The sequence below is a fragment of the Centropristis striata genome, chromosome 2, assembly GCF_030273125.1.
Source record: "Centropristis striata isolate RG_2023a ecotype Rhode Island chromosome 2, C.striata_1.0, whole genome shotgun sequence".
NCBI classification, from domain to species: domain Eukaryota; kingdom Metazoa; phylum Chordata; class Actinopteri; order Perciformes; family Serranidae; genus Centropristis; species Centropristis striata.
In genome coordinates, this window is record NC_081518.1 from 37058044 (window position 1) to 37079289 (window position 21246).

Consider the following 21246-nt stretch of genomic DNA (forward strand, 5'->3'; position numbering starts at 1 on the left):
TTTATTCATCACCACAGTCTCTCATAACAGGCAAGCTTCAAGCAGGGACAACAAAGTAGTACATAAATCAAAGTAGTTTCCTTTGCCAAGCCTGAACCCCTTGGGAGGTACCTTGGTGCTTAATTAAAATCCAGAAGGATCATGTTTTAAGTGTAGGTGAGCGAGCACTGAATAACAATGACAAATCATGCCCCAGAGCATTAGTGGTGTGTTTTGGAAAAGAATAACAGCATCTCTCTCTTTTTGTCTGTACAATATAAATGAGATTTAATGGGAAAGAAAGCTGTTTTCAGTGCATTGTGGGACAAGGACTGTGGTAAATACAGCCCTTCCTGGCTGCAGAACCTGCCAAAACCAGCACTGACATATTAATCTCATAATTACCCATACAGGATTATAATGAAACAGCTCATTATTAGACATTATTTGATGGCTTACTATTTGCAGTGTACTGTTTATCATCCCTTTTTAAGCCGCACAGTCCCTCACACGTATGTGCCAGCTACTGAATATAATCATGCAATTGTAAAACTGTATATATACTATATATATATATATATACACATACATACCGGTGTGATTTGTGAAAGGAAAGCGGTACAATTCAACAGAGATTTTCACTGAAGTGTAATTGAAGTGTTGAAGTGTAACTTTTGTTAAGCAACTGCCATTTGTGGCAACTAGGGAAAAGACAACCGCCACAAGATACTGCTTAGGTATGGGAGGATATCAAAATGTAATGTCACAATAACTGGCCACAATGGTTGTGTTTTATGATATTATAAACGAAAATCATCAAAATATGCTTAAAATTCTTGAAATGGAACTAAAACATACATCAAATGAGAAGAAGGCATTTCTGTAAAACAAAATATATTGTACTTGATGGATTTTGTTATGGGCAGTGGCCAAATTAATGTTACGGTTAGATGAGAAACTGTAGAAAATCAGCAGTCTATTCTTCAGATACTGCAGCAGAAAATTCAGCTCTGGAGAGAACATCAAGCATGGCATAGGAGGAGAGGGACTGTGTGCTCATGTTATAATGTTTGTTGTATGTCATAATAGATCAGGGAATCAACTGTGTGTTAGTTAGCTAGGTAGCTTTTTCAAGTTGGTTGTGACAGTATATATTACTATCCTAATAATGGATATTCACCATGATTCACTTGTTTTTTTTACTGTGATTTAGTAAAAAATAAATGATTTAATTGGTTGCTTTGTTTAGCAAACAGAATCCTTCACCCCAAGACATCTAAAAATACTATGATATAAAAGTCATGTAATATTCAGCAAAATATCTATATCGTGTTTTTTTTTAAGCTTTTGTGATAAAACATTAGTATTGACACACATTTGCATCACAATCCTCTATATTGTATATTGTGGGATGTCAGATGCCGTGGTAGTAGACCTAGGGGCCATTGTTGTCCCTGATCTCTGAGTTTCTAGATCTGACAGTTCTGCAGTGACCAGAACTAACTCTGACTGGTCTCTAGGCTACAGCCAGACACTCTTTGGTAAATCATCAGATGAAACACGATGGGGAATCACATTTTCTAGGGACAGCAATCGAAATATGAACTGTCCTACATACTGCTGTTTCTGCAAGTGTCATAATTCCAATGTGCCTGGCTCTTAGGAGAGGCTAAAAAAGGAAAAAAAAGTATATTAAAAATGGGAATGTGTGTAGTTATCAGCAGAAAAAAACCTCTCCCAAGTCAAATCCGCTCAATTACAGAACTCTGGAGAGCTATCCCCAAGCAACCCTTCCATTGGCTAATCAGTCACAGCAAATTGCAGTAGTGAATATTTCAGACTCGACAGATTTGAATAAAGACATCATGATTATTTTACTGTTGTACAGTTCCCTCGAATAATTTTCGAGGCCTTCAGCTGGAGCCAGCATAAACTGCATAACTCCTGATTTTATGAAAGGGGGAAAGAAGTCGGGGGAGAAAAGCAAACACAAGGGCTGTCAGTCAATGTGGCAAGCTAATTGGGTCGATCTCTTTAGCAAAGATGAATGAAGAGATTAACTCTCCCTATGTGTCCAGTGAATCTCCCCCCTCTGGCTCCAGGTGAATTAGCTGATGACAAGTTGATGGTGGGAATTCTGTTTCTCACTTCTACTAAGGCTGCAGTCAGTATTTCCAGCACAGCGCCCCCTGTTGAAATGACTGAATCACAAGCTTTGTTTATATATTAATTCATTGGCTCAATCATGGAGCTTTTGCATGGATTTTACGATTTGGTATTGATAGTCACAAGTTATTTACGTTTAATTGTTTCTCACCTCTGCATCTAAACAATAAGACACAAGGAGGTTGTGGCTACAATATCACACATTCTGATGCTCTCTGCAGACTATATATACCGCTAGAGAATTGGAGAAGCGGGTCAAATATGGGCCTAATGAAGACAAATGAAGAGTGATGGGAGAACATGTGCACAGGAAGGTGTGAGTACAGAGCAGACTGTGCCCTACTCTCATTTATTTTAGTGGAGAAACTCTCACAGCATGGTCCTAAAATAGAGGTCAAGGCTCAAATACAGAAAATGTCAGTGACCCCTTTTTTTTAGCCGCCTACACTGGAGAAATGGGATAAAAGTGCTTGGAGGGAGCTGTGGCCGAAGGAGGAAATCAATATGGCTGTTAAGGGAGGGGGGGGGGGGGGCTGTACAAACAACGTCTATGGATATTTCAATTGTAAAAAGAGACAGATTCAGGGTTATTTTCTTGTTCACCGTCATGTGCAGTTATGTTGGTGGAACATGTCAAACCACATATATAGGACAATTTATTTATTGGGTTTTTGGTTTTTGGACATTAGTTAGAATTACAGTCATCTTTCGTTAACTGCGCTGTGTATACAATGTGCATGGAAGTGTAAGATTTGTGTGACAAATGGATTTGCACGACTTTCCCTGATGGTATCAGTCGGGACATTCAGTCTGGGGAAAATGGTTGCATTTGATTGGCCACACACTGACAAGTTATCGAGAAAAAAGATTTATTATGCATAGTGCCTTTGACATTATTATTTTTTTGCTTGTGTGAACACTTTGCTAATTTACCTTCTCTTAAAAAACACAGCTTCAATACACAGCAGACCTCCAGGTTTCTGTGTGCCTTTGATCCCCAACCTGTCATTTCACACAGAAAAAAAGAAATATTTTTTTTGCGTTACGACTAAAAGATGTGTAGTGTGTCTTTGTTCCGAATCTCTTTAAATGTCAGCGCAATGATATGGAATCAAAGTTGAAGCTTAGTGTTTGTAATTATTCAAAGCTTGTATCTTAATCTCGCACTGCTTTTGAAGTCGGAAATGTTGAAGTGACATTTTGAGTTTAAATACTGTTAAAAACATTAGTGAAGCACTTAGCCTGATGGTTGCTGTCACAAGAAAAACAATGTCTGCGACTCAGCAGCCGTCAGGTTTGCTAATGATGTCCTGGTGTGCTGTCAATCTACCAGATGAACGGACAATAGTGTGCCAAGAAGAAAATGCTTGAAATAGCTAATTGCTTCTAAGAGCCCGCTCAACCATTCTGTAACTACTATGTGTTCACAGATGTCTTTTCCAGCTGCTATTTCATTATGGAACTCAGAGACATTACAGGCGCAATGCACTGGCTTTCTTTATGAGCCTTTGTTGTAGCACATCAAGTCATAATGATTATAGATACATTATTGCAACCACAGGGGGAGGGGGAGGAGGCACGTGCAGAAACGGCACAAAGCACGACATCCATATCTGTGCATCTTCATTATTTCACCTAGTATGCCCCCGTTATTAATCGTCAATTTCTGCCAACTTGTTGATTGTCAGTTTGGAGACACATTTCTGGAGAGGAGCCCGATAGTATTTGCAGCCGGACCTCTGTCAGTAGCGCCAAGCAACACAGCCACAAATTGGAATGTGGTACAGCTCTGGGAAAGCAGCCAAGATTTAAATTAGACAATAACCTCTGCTCTCTCTATATTGCCTCTCTTTTCCAGCTGCAGGCCTAGCCATTTGTTTAATACAGTCAGCCCTGTAGTATATAATAGACTGATATATGAGTCACCGCTCAGCAGTTTGTGTTTTTCAGATTTATAGAGATTGAACAACTGTTCGGTTTGTGCTTACTGTGGGCTTATGGTAAGAATAACAGAAAAGACACAGGCTGCACACCAACTTGGAAGGTGTTGTGACGGTACACACAGGAAGGTTTTAAAATCAGACTGGACTTAAGAATCCTGAACACTGAGTAACTGGACGAGACAAAGAAACCTTAGATTAAACATCCAACTGGCTGCACACATGGCTACGAAGAGAAATTAAGGTGTGTACATTTTAAGGTATTTCAGATACCTTTTTCTAAATCATAAAGAAAGATAATATTTCACTTTGAAAGCTGTTTAGATCTCACAATTTATAATTATTATCTGATATCATTGAATTCTTATCCTAAAGGATGCTTTACGATGCAATAAGGCCTTTACTTCTTTGACTATCTTGATGTTATTGCCTTCAATATTTTAATATATATATGTTATCAATCCTATTTTAGCCCAGATATTTCCCTTTTCTGTCATTACTAGATAAGAAATGGAGGATTGTGTTGAGTCCATCAGTAAAAGCCCTTGACTGTGCACATTCCCAAAGCCGGTTATAATGAGTGTATTAGCCAGTAACGGCAGTACAGGGAATAGAAAAATGCATCTGCACTGCTAGAGCAATAAGAGAACTCAACTCCCAGCAGCTTTCAATAGAGCTTTATGTGAATCCAAGTACCAGAGCTCATAGCCGCCCGACAAACCAAGAGAAGTAGCTCAACCATCACCATTAGCGCCACTAAAGACAAATCCATTTCCAGTGGCAGAAAGCTGTTTTTTTCCCGTTTTGACATTTAACCATGTAATTTTTAGTTATTACCTTCCTCAACCCGACGCCAACCTCTTGCTCTGTAGTAAAGAATGGCAAGCAGAGCAGACTAAAGCTTGGTTAAAATCCACACCTCTGATAGCATCTTGAGTTGGAGTTGCTTCAAAGCTGCAGAGAGTAAACAACCTTGAGACATGGCTTAGCAGTAAAAGCAAGACAACACCACCAAGCCAAGCCCTTTCTCATGTTGCTTCCTCAAGAGCCGTGTGTCCATGCAACAGCAGCCATTGTGAGAAAGCTACACCATGTTTCTGAGGCCCTCTCCATTGCCTAAGCCCCTTTGTGGCTGTGGGCCAATGGCTTTGCACCCCACCAGATCAAAGATGGAACCCCATTTAGCTGGCGCTTTCTTTTAGGATTTGCTCTTGAGAGTACAGAGTGGACTCAACAGCTAGGGAAAAAATGGGATGTTGGATGTTGACCTGCATAGTATTGAGACTTCGGGGCTCAGGCTATGGATCCATTATGACAAATGCTAAGACCATCTTTGTTTTGGCAGCAGTTGCAAGGCCACGGTTTTGAGAAACACATAGCTATGGTGAACCTCAGTGTATTTCAGTTTCATTGTGTAACATGCTGTTGGATGTGGCCATGCTACAAGAAAATGGTGTTAAAGTGTTGTATTGTCACTGTTTACCTTTAAAATTAACATTTACAGATAAAATCTGATGGCAGAGAAGCCTATAATGTTTTTTAAACATTTAAATAAAGGGGGGTACAATTCAAAATAGCAATTGTCTATCAGTTGAACCACTTTTGTCCACATGGAAATAACTCTTTTTCCAATAACTATTGGATAGATTGCCAAGAAATCCTTTACAAATGTTCATAGTCAAACCTTACCTGCTAAATGTCAGCATGTGATTCTATGGTGAGCATATTAATATGCGGATGTGAACATTTAGTTGAAAGCACCGCTGTGTCCAAGTACAGCCTCACAGAGCTGCTAAAATGGCTGTAATTGTTCTTCATAATTGGGAATTCTATTATTATATTAAAACATATAGCTGAGGATCCTAAAATTACTTTCATTCAATTCAAAGTCGAGTTTTAACTTATTATAAAATATGAGTGGATTCTGACAATACAGTGTGCCAGCAGTTTACTTTTCTGTGAACAGCCTTTTCTGCCTAAAATAATGTTTGTACTTATGCAGTAAACTCCACTCATTTACTTTAAAAGAAATGCACAGATCTTACAAACGTTTTTTTTTTACCCTGGTGTGTTTTGGGTCTCCCTGTTATCACTCTTGTACACTGCGTCTGTGCTGAATATAAATTTAGCCCCGAGGAATATGCTGAACGCACCAACTATAGCTTGCCTTTTACTGTCTTTCAACACTGCCATAATGACTGGGTAGCTTGAAAAAACACAATGCATATTTGCTGAGCTGTGAAATCGCTTTAAGTTTTTCCTTTATTTTGATAGTTAAGCTTGTCATTTTGGTTGGATATGCAAACTTAGTTTCATGCCCTGTGACTGTGTAGAGTAATTTGAAGAACGGAGGTTTTGCTTTCAGGTTTTGCTACTTCCATTTCTTGCTCACATTTATGAGAACGTAGCCTTCAAATTAAAGGTCTACATTTCAGCCTGATTTCTCAAACATGTTTAACATTCTGTGATCAAACATTAAAGAAGGGCATCCTGTTTGAGCCGGTTCTCCATCATTCTTAGTAGGAAACGTGTCCTTATCACTGCAAGGGTTCAAACTGTCCCCTCCAGGTCTATATGTTTACTAAAGCAAAGCAAGCTGTGATGACACTAGGCCACAGTGGTCAGTGTAGTGTGAGAGAGGAGATAATCAGCGCACAGCCTGAACAAAGCGGTCATCAGCCTGATTCAGATCCTAGATAAGACCTAGACTTTTTGTCATGCTGCCCTACTGCGATGGTACCCACACTAAGAGGCAAAGGAAGAGTGAGATGCTTACAATGAACTTCCCCTGAACGCTACCTTATGTAGTTGAGGACTAGCAGTCCTAATGGTGGAAGACAGTGCTGGGCTGGGGGAGTAATGATTTTAGCTTTAAACTGAATTACCAATCGATTGGGCCTGCAGATCAGAACACAGGTTGCGAGCCGACTGCGTGGACATGCTGTGTTGTAGAGTCGCTTTACAAATTGACTGCTGCACACATAGGAGGAAATATATATCTATATATGTCAGCTCGGCGCTGCATGTGCGACGGCCTGCTGGGTGTGAATAGGCCTTGTGATACAGAGAGGCAGCTGCAGAGTGTTTATGCTGAATTGGGTTGTAAATGAGCATATATTTTGGTGAGGAGGACCAGAAGGAATCAGAAGATAACTTTTCCAGAGGCTACAACAAGGCTTAGGTTTACAGGAAAGGAAACAGTGCTGCTCTTTTTTAATTCTCTGATCACCCTCCCTTACTGAATGAGAGGCCCGGTGGTAGGCCGAGCTGTGAAGGAAATTACATAAAATAATACATAGCAAATTACGGCGGGTTTCTCAGGATTGGAGGTTGAGATTTAACGGTGGTGTTTTTGCTGTGTTTTATGGAGACCACTGGAGAACATATTAGCACAAGTGTCATGTTCCAGAGAACACATGCTAGGCTGTGATTACTGAGCTCAAGCTGAACTGTAAAATCGCTTGTCAGCAGTTGATGTGTTTCTGGAAAAGCCGGGGCTCTTGATTGAATTAGTTTGGTGGTTTTCAGTGGGGAGGAAGAATGTGTCCAATTTGGTTACCTGCTGACAGACAGCACTGGTATTGTGACTTTTTGATCGGACTTTAAAACCAAGGAACAGTCTTCTGAAGTTGACTTAAAAATATCTTTTTTTATGCTAAAATGCTGTCATCTTGCATGTTTCGCAGTCATTCTTTACCATTTAATCACCCATTGACAAAGCAGTATTCAATGTTCAGAAGGTATGGGCGAGTGCATGTTTATTTTCCATTTGTATGCATGCAGAGATGGCAGCTGTGCTATCAGAGGCTCTTCAGGCGTGTATTCTGTGGATCTTGGTTGTCCAGTTCATGTTTACTGATAGGATCTGTGTGGTTACTCCATCATATTGGGGGTGGGATGAGGTCATGTTGGTGCAATATTGTGTTCACCCTGAGGTTGAAATAATTTTGTTTGCTATAATAGCTGTAAAACACCTTATTTCCCACCGGACGTTCTTTCATACAAATATTCCTGCTCTGGGATTTAAAATGTGGGCAAAAAAAATGAAGCATCAAAATTACACTGGCTTCAGTCAAGAAAACAAGCAGTGTGTATGTTTGTTGTTTAGAAACTGATTGTATTTTGTCCGATAATGAATAACTAAAGCTTTCTCAATAATTCAAAGAATATCATTGATGTATTATCTCGACTTAGAATAAAAAGAAAGGCAGTACTGTCGGTGCTTTTACAGAAAAACCTAGAAATTCATATTCATCCCATTCACTGCGAGGTTGCTTGGGTTTCTGTCTGCCTGCAATCATGCAGACAGTGGAGTCTTTTCACGTTCGGATCAGGGCCCATGTAAGCTCTTAATTCTCTCCTGTTAAACAGTTATTGAAGAAATGTGCTGGTGGTGCAGAAGGAGAAATAAAAACACTGAGTGCCCAGTGTTTGCTCTGCCATGTAGCCATGTCTGGCTCTTAGTGCGACTCATATTACAGAGCACCTTTAACAGTGAATTCACTCTGTTAATAAAAGCCTCCTACCCCACAGCTACTTTAAAGCACTCTTTTCTATGGCTTCCCTTCGGGTCCCTTCTAGTAGTACATGACTGCTTTTTAGAAATGTGTAGAAGTGAGATGCTGCTTTCTTGAATGCATGTAACATCACCGCCTGAGCCATTGCTATAGTGCTTCACTAGATATTTAAGGCCCGTTTTTTTATGTTAAGAAGCATTTATTTTGCAAAAAGTTAGGTCAATTCACTCCTCGGATATCCCCAACTAGGAATGGGAAAAGCGGATCGTGGATCACAATAAAAAAATGACTAACAGATAACTAAGTAATATATTGCACTCCTATATTGCTATCCTGAAAATGTTTTTGGAACATCTCACACTCTAGGCCTCAAATAATTTGCGTCTGTGTCACAAAGCCAGTTGGACTGGATGATTTCTGTATTTCTTAAATCGGGAGTAAATTATGTGTACTAATGCAAATTATGAAATTGACTTTACCATTTGACACCACAGTAGGGAAGTGAAAAATAGATCAATATACATTAAGACCTAACACTAACTCTGATTGAATACTATATATATATATATATATATATATATATATTCACAAAATGTAAGGTAAAGTGATTCCTGAATAGTTTTATTGCTATTTTAATAGTTTTAGATATTGTGATAGTTATTGGGATGATATTGTGAGTTCTGGCCAGGATAGTATGTCATAAAAATTTGTCCCATCCCTCAATTTTACATAGATGTTACATCTTTTGATTCCACGATACTTTCCGTGCACACACTCGGTTGTTTTGCCCCTCACATGGCAGCTCTCGTCTAGCTCGTCACATCATTTTAATTACAGAGCCTTCATTGTCTGCACTGACCCATTTTAGCTGCGTGGTCCCTCCAATCACACTTAATTTCATCTGGCATTTGACTCAATCGGCACTGCCGCGAACATGAACAGCAAATGCCCCCCCAACCCCCCCCCCACAAAAAAATGAATTGGGAATAACCATAATAATCTCCACTCCCTGCTCTGGCCGTCCGCTGGGGGCCTTCAGCTCGGGCTGCCCTGCAACATCGTACAGCTTTTAATGGTGAAGATTGATACTGGTGGCTAGGGACATTTCTTGGGATGTTAGTCACAGTTCTCAGAGGAGATATGGACCTGCTCTTAAAGGGCCCTGGAAACACAATAAAACATGACTCACAGAGACAGAGCCCAGGGAGTTTCACACCACTAATTAGCACTTGGACTTAACTTGATTGTGTTTTCTCTAATGGAGCTAATGTGATTCGCTTAATGTCCATGCTTACAGTATGTATTTCCACCATACCTCACAGTGTGGTGTGTGTTTTAATGACACATCACTTCCTGATTTAGACAGTTACACGCTCTGAAAGATGTCATCCACATGAAGCAGCGATGTGCAACATGGCAAGTAATTGAGTTGAAAATGTGCAACCAAGAAGTTTGCACAGAACCACAGACAAAGCTACACATTTCACTGCTTATTTTCTTCCTCTTTCACACAACAGACAGGAAAGTATACAAGCATCTATATTAAAAGTAGCATAACAATTTCAGATCTGTCTGTAATCCCCTGGGGGTTTTCCCTCAATTCTCAGAGAACTATTTACAAAGAAGTGCAGTTGTCTGCTTACTCTTAAAAACCTTACTCCCATCCAAAGAGACACAGGGATAGAAGAAACAGAGACGGCACTGCACGAAGCCCTATCTCCACCCACAATCAGAACAATGTTCCCAGTGCTTGAATAGAGAAGGATATCTCTGAGACTTCAATTTGTTATCTAAAAGAAAAAGAGGGACGGAGTAACACTTCCAAGATAAGCCCAGCATAAGGTTAATTACCAGCCGAGTGGCTGACGTAACCCAGCCATGTCATGTCTCAAAGTTACACACAGCTGGGAAGTGAGGAGTGCTAGCTATTGACAGATGTTCCTCACTTGAGGTGTGTGTGTGTGTCTTTTATACAATTGTGTGCGCATCTGAGCAAACATGTAAACCCCCATTGCTGCAGTCAGATATAGTTTAGTGGGGCAGCTCCAGGTAAGACGGCACCAGAGGCCTAGACAGCACAAACCACCTGCTTCAGCAACTGCTAGCAGAGCTTTTGGCTCCCCCTTCTCATTGGTGCGTAACACTGTTAACATTGCTGCTGATTCCCCACTCTCTCTCCAGGGCATAGACTAATTAATGGATACCATTCGCAGTTGATTAGCAGCAGTTCTTTCGGTAATTACATTCGCATACTAACCACTCAGAAGAAAAGGAGAAGGGGAAAAAAAACACAAAGGGCTAGAAAATATATTAATGCACTTCTCAGTTCGCTCTGATCTTAATTTGTTTCCACTATTGTTTGGCTCCTGCTAGGATAAGAAGCCATTTTTCCTCTCTCTCTCTCTCTCTTTCTGCCTCAGTCTATTGGAGTTCTTCGTCTCTCATAATGTTTTAAGAGAGTGACTTTGTAATAAACACACAAAAGAGATTACTGCCGAGCTTTGTTGAAAATGTGTTCTCAGTGGAACCTCATGAAGACGCAAATGCGCTGTGACTCTTTCTCCTCCGTGCCGTGTAGGCTGCACTCCTCACTCACAGAGAGGTGCATTGTGCTCCTGGGCCCAGCTGCTAGCCCATAATTCTTCATTCTATGTCCCATTGTTCCTACCTGTCAGCATGGTTGTGTCTCCAAAGAAAGGAAGTGGCTGCCATTTTGCCAGCAGGCTATGTGTGGGTTTGGAGGGCGGGGTATGTTGTGAAAACATGTTATTTCTTACCAAAGTACAGGGTTTTAATAGCGTATCAACTCTCTTACACACAAATGTGTCTTTAAAGTCTGTCATCACCAGTGGTTACTCTGTTATTACCCTGATATCAGCTCTAGTATTAACAGGTAAATGCATGAGTGGAATATTCTTTTATTTGTTCGACTAAAACGGGATAGAGCCAATATACACCTTTATGTTGACATCAGATTCTACATGAGAATAGATATATATCCAAATCATGAAATAAAACCTTCCATGGGCCAAGAATGTGCTCCAGCCATATTAAAAACACTCTCCACCTCCTTATTTCCTTTCAGTATCTCTCCTTTCTTGTAGTTTATTTGAAGTTAATAACCTGCCACTGCATCTTGATACTTGGCTTTGTGATGCAAACATATCCTTAATGGCCATCCAATATGAGCTGAATAGCCAGACCAGATTCTCATTACCCAGGTTTGAATTGACCCGGGCCTCTCACATGCCTCTCGTCATGTCACAATAATGGCAGAGTGGCAGAATGCGCTTGTGCGCACAGAGAAATGGGTTAACTCAGTGTGTAAACATTCAAGTGTGACAATCTGTTTGAGTGACAGGTGTCCATTATGAAAGGGGAGAGCTCGGGTTGCACTGGATCTTATCTGGACACTTGTAGGCTGATTGTGTTTTTTGTCTTCATTTGCAGTTCCAGAATAACAACAACTACATGAACATGGCGGAGGCAAACGGAGCCCTGCTCGCTGCTGGTGATGTGAGTATATTTTATTTACATTACAATGCAAACTTACTCTTCAATACAAGTGCAGCAGTCAATGTGTCTTTTCTTTCTTGGTAATATCTAAATATATTTTTCATTTGCTTAAGCCTTTTCGTAGGTGTCATATTAGACAGCAAAATTAATCAAAATGTTATTGAATTGCTATATGCACTAATGCAGTGTTTAAATCGCTGGAGGCCAAATATGTATAAATTCTGTGTTTAGCACAGATCCTTGTAAAATGTCACACCATGACTATATTTTTAATGGAAATGAGAAAAACTATGCATTTATGATAATTTCCTCCAATATAGTGAATCACATCACAATTGCAATATCAGTCAAAATAATGTCAAATTTCATATTTTTTCCAAATCATACAGCCCCGGTGTCATGTATATAAACTATACTTCTCTTTTTAATATTTCTCTGCAGGTCATGATTCACTATTTAAGGAAATATAAATGTGCAACAGTAAAAACCAATATCAAAAGCATAAGCCCTATATTTACCTCTGAAACATCCATAATGATAACTTATGATTTGAATTTCTTTTTTTTCTTTTTTTTTTTATCATATGCAACATTATTTCATTGCCTGAGATTGGGCCTGCTCAGATGCTGCCTGTCCTGAGAGCCACAATAAGCTTACAGAAAGATGAGCTGGGCTCACCATATATTGTCTCACAGTAACTTCTGAAAGCTGATGCTGATGTGATCTGACTGTCTTGACTGCACTCTGTAAGATAAAGTGATATCCCAGGAAGCTGAGGTTATAAACACCTATTTTCTTCCTCTTTTCAAAGACATAATGAAGGAGCCCAAAGAGGTTTTATAGTTCTGTCACTCTCTATCTGCTGGCACTTAGAAAAAGTGAAATGTCACCAACAATTTGAGTGTGTGAAGCTGCTGGAATAACTCTGTGTAAGAGTTGTGTAAGTTGCATCGAAAGAAGAAAGTATTTGTTTCTCTGGACGTATATAACCAACTCTCTGAGCCATAGTAGTCCTAACAGTGTGCTAAATTTACCCGTTCTATTCCCCCTCCACCCACTCCGCTGCCCTGTCATTAGAGACAAGTGCACCAAAAATACCCGTCAATCTCTGTGGTTCAAACAGGCCAATCTCATCCAGTTTAGCAGGGGAGATTGATCTGGCTTCAAAACCCACAGCAAAGCATCATTACACAGCTCCAAAACAGTGAGATAGATGTCGGTGTTAACATTATTGTTCTCATACACGTCACTTGGGCAGTTGGGATGCAAGTGTGACATTCAAGCTCAGGCAGAAGTGTTTTTGGAGCTTGTGACCTCATGTTCATAAAGTGGCTGCTTTACAAAGCCACAGAGTGTTGTGGAAGAAGTTTAATTTTCCCCCCACATTTACGCTGAGTGGGAGCATCCTCTGTATCCACTGGCTGCCGAGGCCCACAGCAGCGGGGACCACGCCGACACAAGCTGCTTGGAGAGCGTTCAGCCCCCAGCTGTGAGGGCCCACTGTGGCAGTCAGGGAACAGGACGGGGAGGGGGGGGGGCTCCTCGATAAAAACAGCCTAGCTCATTTGCATTTCATCAAAAGGAACAACTGTTTCCAGTGTTAGGGCACAGATGGTATTGTGCTTAGGAGAGAGAGAGAGAGAAGAGGAGAAGAAGCAGAAGAAGAACTATTTTTTCCTTTGAGTGCCCAAAGTATTGTTTGTCGCAACCTGACCTAAAGTAGGATCAATGTGACTTCCACTTTAGGGTTTCACACTATCTCCACTGTAAAGCTATCTTAATCTACTTAATGTGTCTGCCTTGGGCTGAGGGTACAGTGGGAAAGGAAGTGAGGACTCTGTGATGAACCGCTAACTTTGACAGCATGGCTAAATTTATGTCACCTCATTTGGTTAGTCATTGTTTTCAAATCAAACCGCTGCATGTGGCGCTGCATGAAAAAGATGCACCCTCTATCTTATGAAGATTCCCTCCTACTTTGTGTGTTGCCCCGCCTCTTACTCAAATGAGGTCTGGAAACATTATCATTAGCTCTGAGTTATGAATGGACTCGTGCACAAACACTTGGCCTGTATGTGTTCTAGTTAGCAAGGCTATACTTTTAGCTTTCAGTTGCATAGTCACGTAAAATCTTTAATTCGCAATAATCTCTTTAAGAATCATAATTCAATTTAACAGTCAGTATTGTTACTTCTATTTAGTAACTAAGACAGTTTGTGCTTTAGTATCAGCGTCAAGCTTCAATCTGGTGAAAGTTGACAGCTTGAACAACAACAGTCGAAAGCTTTTGTTTTCCAGTCACCTGTTGTTTTATAAAGAAATTGCAGTATCCAGTGGCTAACTTCAATATAAACTTCCACATTTACCAACTTCTACGACTCATTGGCCTGGGATTCCGGTTTTGCCGGTCCAGTCCAGTGTACTAGGTTAAACCAGTATGCCAAACCGGCGCCTGCCATTATAACACGTTCTGAGAAATTAAAATGGCCAACGGCATCACAGAGCTAAATCCAACTTGTATTCACAGACTGTACCTGTATCTCACAATTTATATGCTTCAAGCGCATATGCCTTAAAGCTAAGTAGAAACCTGTTTCTCTGCACAGCACATACTGTATGTTTTAGATTACAGTGTATATTCTGCTCTGGGCAGAATGCTTGTACATCAGAACAACAGAGCTGTATTTGCTGTTTAGATGACTGGTGTATCATTTACCTTATGCACTTAGAGGATGAGATAAGATGACCTTGGTGTGCCTGGTAAAGCATACATCCTAGCAGGCAAAGCTTGACTGCTTCCCTCAGGGAAAAGGATACTGTACACTGAGATTGTGTTCCACTCAGATGTATCACTTTACTTTCCCAATCAAATTAGAGACGTGTAATGAACTATAAATATGTAGAAATGGACTACAAATGATCCAAATTTGAAATAATGTTGATTAGGGGTGCCATGGTTGATGTTGTCATTTGAGTAGCTGCACTCTGCCTGTCTAGATATTTGAAACGAGATCCTCAATCCTGCCTCTATTGATTCTGAGGCCTATTATATGCAGTAATTGCATGCTGCTGCCTTTAACAAGTCTTGGTTATTGCATCTGTGAATTGCATTACTACGTTTATTGAAGGGCTGGGAATATTGCCCAAAAAGCTTTCTCTTGCTCTTTGTCCTGATATTGAAAGAGCACCATGGCAGCACAAGGATAAAATATTGAAAGGGAGAATTCACTGATAAACATCTCCTCACCAGCCCCTGTATCTTTCTTTTGTTGTAAACATTGTTTTAGTGTTTCATTTGTTAGATAGACCTCCAGTAAAATAATGTGCACATACTTTATATAAAGCAGCATATACTGTTTAAAACAAGATTTTGTAGACCCTTTGCACTGAAGTCATGCTAGTGGCCTTACTCAAGGGATGGCAGTGCCGATTGGGTCCAGACTAAAAAATTTTGTACGATTGACTGCCTGGAGGAGAACTTTTCATCCAGTGCCTCCAGGATATTTAACAGCCAACATAACAGATATGTTCTACTTATCTCTTGAAATATGCACTGGTTGAAAATTCTGTTCTGACATTCATTGTTCCCACCACCATCAAGTCAAGATTTTAATTTGTCCAATACTTCAGTTTATGGATAAATACTTCTACTTCCCAGCAACCACGGCTTTACTTCGTGTTTAATTGACAAATGTTAGCATGCTAACATGGTGGAATGTATTCCTGCCAAACATTACTTTTATGCTTTATTGTCATGCATCATTGTGAGCAGGTTAGCATGTCGATGGTAGTATTTAGCTCAAAGCACTGCTGGTGTCCACAGACACTGTAGACTCTTACTGTTAAAATATTGCTGACAATGTCAGTATTATTAGTACTGTACTTTATTGACTGCTGTGCATCATCAAATGATTAAGTGTGAATTGTTCATCATTACATAGTTTTTTCAGGCAGAATATAATAACTGTTGAGAATGATTAGGAGGACAGTGTAGTTTGGTCCAGGTTTACCACTGAGGACTTGAGATTTCCCACACTCATGCTCAGATGCTCATGCTGGGTACATCAGGCCTCTCTGTTACAAGTCCTGCTCTGCCCTTGTACTACTGGACCCTGTGGCTGCCAATGAAAAGAGACACACACTCGCCCCTCTCTCTCTTTCTCTCTCTCGGCTCTGCTGTCCCTTGCCCACCCTTTAACATGTACATGCCTGCACATCCCAAGCCAGCATCTGGCTTGGCACTTGGCTCAGCTGAGCCTTTCAGAACAATTTAAATGGATAATCAGGCTGGTGATGCGAAGAAAGTGGATTGTGCATCTCTTAATCTCCGATCAGAGCCCCCTAAGCTGCTCCTGGTGCAGAATTAGACTGGCTTTATGTGAAATGACACTAGACAGTGTGCAACACTGTAACACTCTGTGGGTTCCAGTAAAATCTGCCTCCTCTTCCCCGGGGAGAGGGCCTTTTCTTTGCAGACAGCTGACATCTTCCATACCCCCCCCAAATGAGAGACTAACTCCATGTCTCCATTATCGTTGCCCCTGGTGCAGATGTTAATTTGTATCATCATTAACAAAGAGAGGCGATGCACACAAGCACAGTCTTTGATACTGATCTTGCTCTATCTCCCCTCCCCCACAGTATTTCCTTTTTCTATCCGCTACTCTCATTCTGTTTAGCAGACACTAAACACCAGCATTCCTCTCCTCCAACTACATGTCTGTGTTTTGCTTAAAGGTCACAGTCATGCTCGCGCAGTTCTCTTACAAAAGTGGAGCTCACCTCAGCCCACCTTCTTCTTCAACATCTCTGGGCCGGCTCTGTAATTCAGGCCACAGTGCACCAGCCTATAGGATCCAATGGCCTATATAGTTCTGCCCTGATTTACTTTATAAGGTGTACCGACACAGGAAACTTACTTACATCAGCAAATAGTATCCATTGTAGAGCAAGAGCAAAAATGTAAGTGATATGTTTCCTTCCTCAAAAGCATTCCTGCAAGGGCTTATGTGGATAAATGTGGTCAAAGTATCCCAGCCTGTGCAGTGTATCTGACTTCACTGGACAAGGCAAGAGCAAGACAGGGCTCAAACTTTTCTGTCAGAAAGATTATAATAGTGTGCCAGTGTTTTCAAATTGCTACATGATATGATACAGATGAGACTTGGACCATAGATCTCAAGGCTGGTGGGGAGGTTGACCCTACTCCACAGGGGACGTTGAAAAAGATGAATGAAGACCGTGATGATGAACGAGCCCAGATCCTTCCCATGTGCTACTGGAACTTTTTGTTTTTGACTTATGACAATATATGTTTTTTTATAGGCACTCTGCATTTTGATTCACACATCGCTGAACAGGCAACATTGTGAACTAAGTTGCAAAGGGTCTTTGAGTGGATTGAAGTATAATATGACAGCAGAGGACTCAGAGTAAATGGTTTCATACTGAAGATGCTGGTGATTTATTCTGTACTCTGTGAGCCAGAGGCCAGGGCTGTGATGAATATGACCTTAGCTCCTTCTGAAAGGAGAACTGATTCTCTAGCTGTGAAACAAGCACTGAAAAGTGAAACAGTGGTCGGGAGCGGGAAGAGAGAAAGAAAGGGAAGGAATGAAAACTCTATTTGCAGCCTCTGCCACTGGAATTCATCAGTGCTTGTCAAGACAGCTGCCCTGAGTAGGCAATGAATTAGTTTCAAGTGTCTGTGTGCTAAAGCAAGCAAGGGGAACATTAATACTCCCTAATCAAGGGCTGTGTTGGCATATTCCCTCCGTTGTCTTCCTTCTGTTATTCTATCCCCTACCAGGGACAGAAAGACAGAGCTGGGGAAGACAGGGAAGACATGCCTGGTTAGCTTTGTTGCTGACTGTAGTGAGCTCTGCTGGCAGGTCATACGAGTCTTAATATCAGGTTTGTAGACTTGAGGCTAGTAGAACTCTGTTGGGGTAGGAATTGGATTCCATATGGGACAAGCCATGCAATGCTTTACATGTGCCTTAATGCTGTAATATATATGTCATGTCACATTTTGTTAAGAGTGAGTGAACCAAGAGTGATAAAAACCAGCTCCCGTTTCAAAGAAGCAGGGTTTATCTCCGAAAGTGAGGCCTGATCATCTCCAGGACTCACAATCCCGTTGAAAATGAAATGCAGGTGTGTTAAAAGGTGAAACTCGGACTCATCATTGCCTGTTCCAGTTTATATAAATACCTAGTTTCATCCAAGCCAATCATTTCCATGCCAGGATTGTCAGACAAATTTTAAATAGTTGATGAGGTCAATAGAGAGCTGTCTTAAACCAAGAAAGGTTCCCACGTGCCATCGTAAACCTAGAAATTTAGAGACTAGCTTTCCAGTAATGGAAACACCTGGAAGTTATCTGGGACATATTCTATGCAGTCCTGTGAAATTTGAATTGTATTTCAACCCAAGACTTTCTATGTAAACTTGTGTGCATTTTGTTTGAAACTCTACTGTTGGTAGGATTAGTTGTGCTGTATGCTGCTTCAAAGTGGGTTTACCAGATGTAAAGTGGAAGGAAAAACACAGCATCAACTCTTTCCTGAACCCACAAGTGGAAATTAGCCAGCTAGCTAGCTGACTAACATTATGCTGACGGGTTTTCATTAATTTTGTCGGGGCAAAAAAGCCTAGTATGTGATTGCCTGACACTACGGAGAAAATAGTGGCGTCATCAACATTAAGTAGCACATTTTGACATTCAAGCCTTTTAATGAAACATTAAAACATGAGTTTCTTTGTGTGAAAACACCAGATCTGTTCAGTTCCCAAAGCTGTCAAAGAGTGGCAACCTTGAGAGAAGTGTTTTGAGATAAAACTCAAGCAAGTTTTTGCATTTGGCTTCTTTTAATGTCATTTTTTACATTTTGTTTAACAAATCCAATAAAGCTGGGAGTTTAACATGATTTTAGCACTATGTCACTGTGCTTTCAAACATTATGCCAAGTGCTAGCAGTTGAAATCATGTGAATTTTAGTCTGAGACCCATGCTTTGATGAGGCTTTCAGTAACTTAGCAGCAGCTAGATAGCATGCTGTTTGGCCCTGTGTTCAGCTGCATGCATGTGGACCTGCAGTGTGGTCATTGTGAGGATATGAATATATTGGCTTTCCAGAGAGTAGCTTAATGCAATGTGCAGATGAAAACAAGACCCAAGTAGGTGAACAGTCCCATCTCCAAGAAGGCACATAAGCAAATTAAGTGTGACCAAAAGCTTTAATTCGAAAGGCAGAAGGATTAGGCTGTTTGATGAGCAGATTTAAGGGTGCAGGCAAGGGGAACAAAAAGAAACACTTCTGGCCAAGCGTAATAATCTTTGAAAATGTTCTTTAAACCCATCTCCCTGTGACGTGTATTTTCACTGCACTTCAACCCAACATCTTCCATCCCTAAGATTAAGGGCTTTTATCATGTATCCTCTCTCTTCCGTGATTGCTGCTTGATATTTTTGCTTTTGACGTCTTCCTCGGCACTCGCCTCTTTCCTTCCCTTTCCTCAAAGTGGACTTTAATAGGTTTAGGAAATGTTACATCTTAGTGCACTTACAGACAAGTGTATTACCACTCTACTAAAACACTCCCTCTCTTAAACAAAGTTGTCTGATTTAATCCCCTAAGGTTTCCTTCCGGCATGTTAGATAAGGCCCACCTCAGCGAATGTTTCCCTGCTGTTTTGTGTTGCTGGATTTCCTGATTTTTGTCCTCTTCTTTGCAGACTTTTCATACACCAAGCTTGGGTGACGAGGAGTTTGAGATTCCTCCCATCACACCTCCACCTGAGACGGAGTCTGGTCTGGGTCTGTCGGACGTGGACTCGCCTTTCCCAGTGATGCCGGAGCCCCCAATTCCACACAGGGGTCTCTTAATCCCTCAGTTCCCCCCTCAGAGCCTGGATCTGCCCTCTATTACCATCTCACGCAACATGATGGACCAGGAAGGGGTGTCTGTCAACAATGGCCAACCTGTGGTGAGCACTGCCATGCATATACACCACTAGTAAATCAAGAAGTCTATTTATTTTCTGCAACTAGAGAAATGTTATTCTCATCTGTCAACACACAGAAATCCTGCACTAGTGCTGCTCCAGTATGTGCTCTACTTGTAGCTGCTGCTCCAGATGTGGTTTCTGTGTAGCAAAACTAAAATATATGATTTATAAATACTGGACACCCCTGATATTAAAAACATACCATCCTTAAATGAGCCCTTTTACTAAGCCATAATGTCACCTTGACAGTTTTTGTACGCCTCCTGTTGTCAGTGCATCTGGCACAGCATCTGGCCTTGTTTACAACACAGGAGGTATATGATCACTTTGAGTAAATGTCATGATATTATGTTACTTACTGTGAGGATTTTTTTTTTAAAAAGCACACAGTGTGGATGACCCCCCTCTGTAAGGTGAGCAGATGTGAATAGATCACAGGTGTTAAAGTACAAAGCGCATTCTGTCCCAGAAGGACAGTGAGAATGGGACCCAAAAGTGCCACCGTTTCACATGCTCATATTTAATTCATGTTGCTTCCAGAAGCTCCTTTTTTTTTTCTCTTGTAAATGCTGATGCATGCTTCTGTCCAATGTCACACGAGGTCTTCAGAAAAGACACATGCTTCGTTTGGAGTTTAGCATCAGCTTTGTCTTTGTGTTGTAGAGAGTTACCCTCGAAGAAAGGACCTCATGAACCCACTTTTAGCTTAATCCTCCTTTCCTCTGATATGGATGGTCAAACATGGAACAGTAGACGAAATAATCACTCTCTTTATGTTGATACTGCTCTGTGCTATAGATTGTGAGATTGTTGTCTCGGGGTGGAAAGGCATTTTGAAATGCCACAATCATAGAAGCATTGAGGGGGAAAAATGGAAATGTCACTGGCTGACTAGTTGTCTTACAGACCTATTACAAAAAAATGGAAGATTCATTTAGGAAAAAAAGAAATGAAAGGACAAAGGCATGAGCGGGGAGATGATGATGTTGATGCTGAATTTGCTTTGTGAACCACAAAACACATTGCGTTGAGAAGAGGTGCCATGATCATTATAACTGTGTGAATAAATGAAATGTGTTTTAGACCCCCTGCTCCCCCCTTTCTTTCTAACACATTTG

At 40.8% G+C, this 21246-nt stretch overlaps 1 protein-coding gene across 1 annotated transcript in view; it reads left to right on the top strand.

Moving 5' to 3' along the window:
• Positions 1-21246, top strand: part of tox3 (TOX high mobility group box family member 3) — a 41004-nt gene that overhangs the window by 11028 nt on the left and 8730 nt on the right. Inside the window, exons 2-3 of the mRNA XM_059359494.1 lie at positions 12053-12118; positions 19856-20107. Of these exons, the coding sequence (XP_059215477.1) occupies positions 12053-12118; positions 19856-20107 (318 nt within the window). The remainder of the gene's footprint in view (positions 1-12052; positions 12119-19855; positions 20108-21246) is intronic.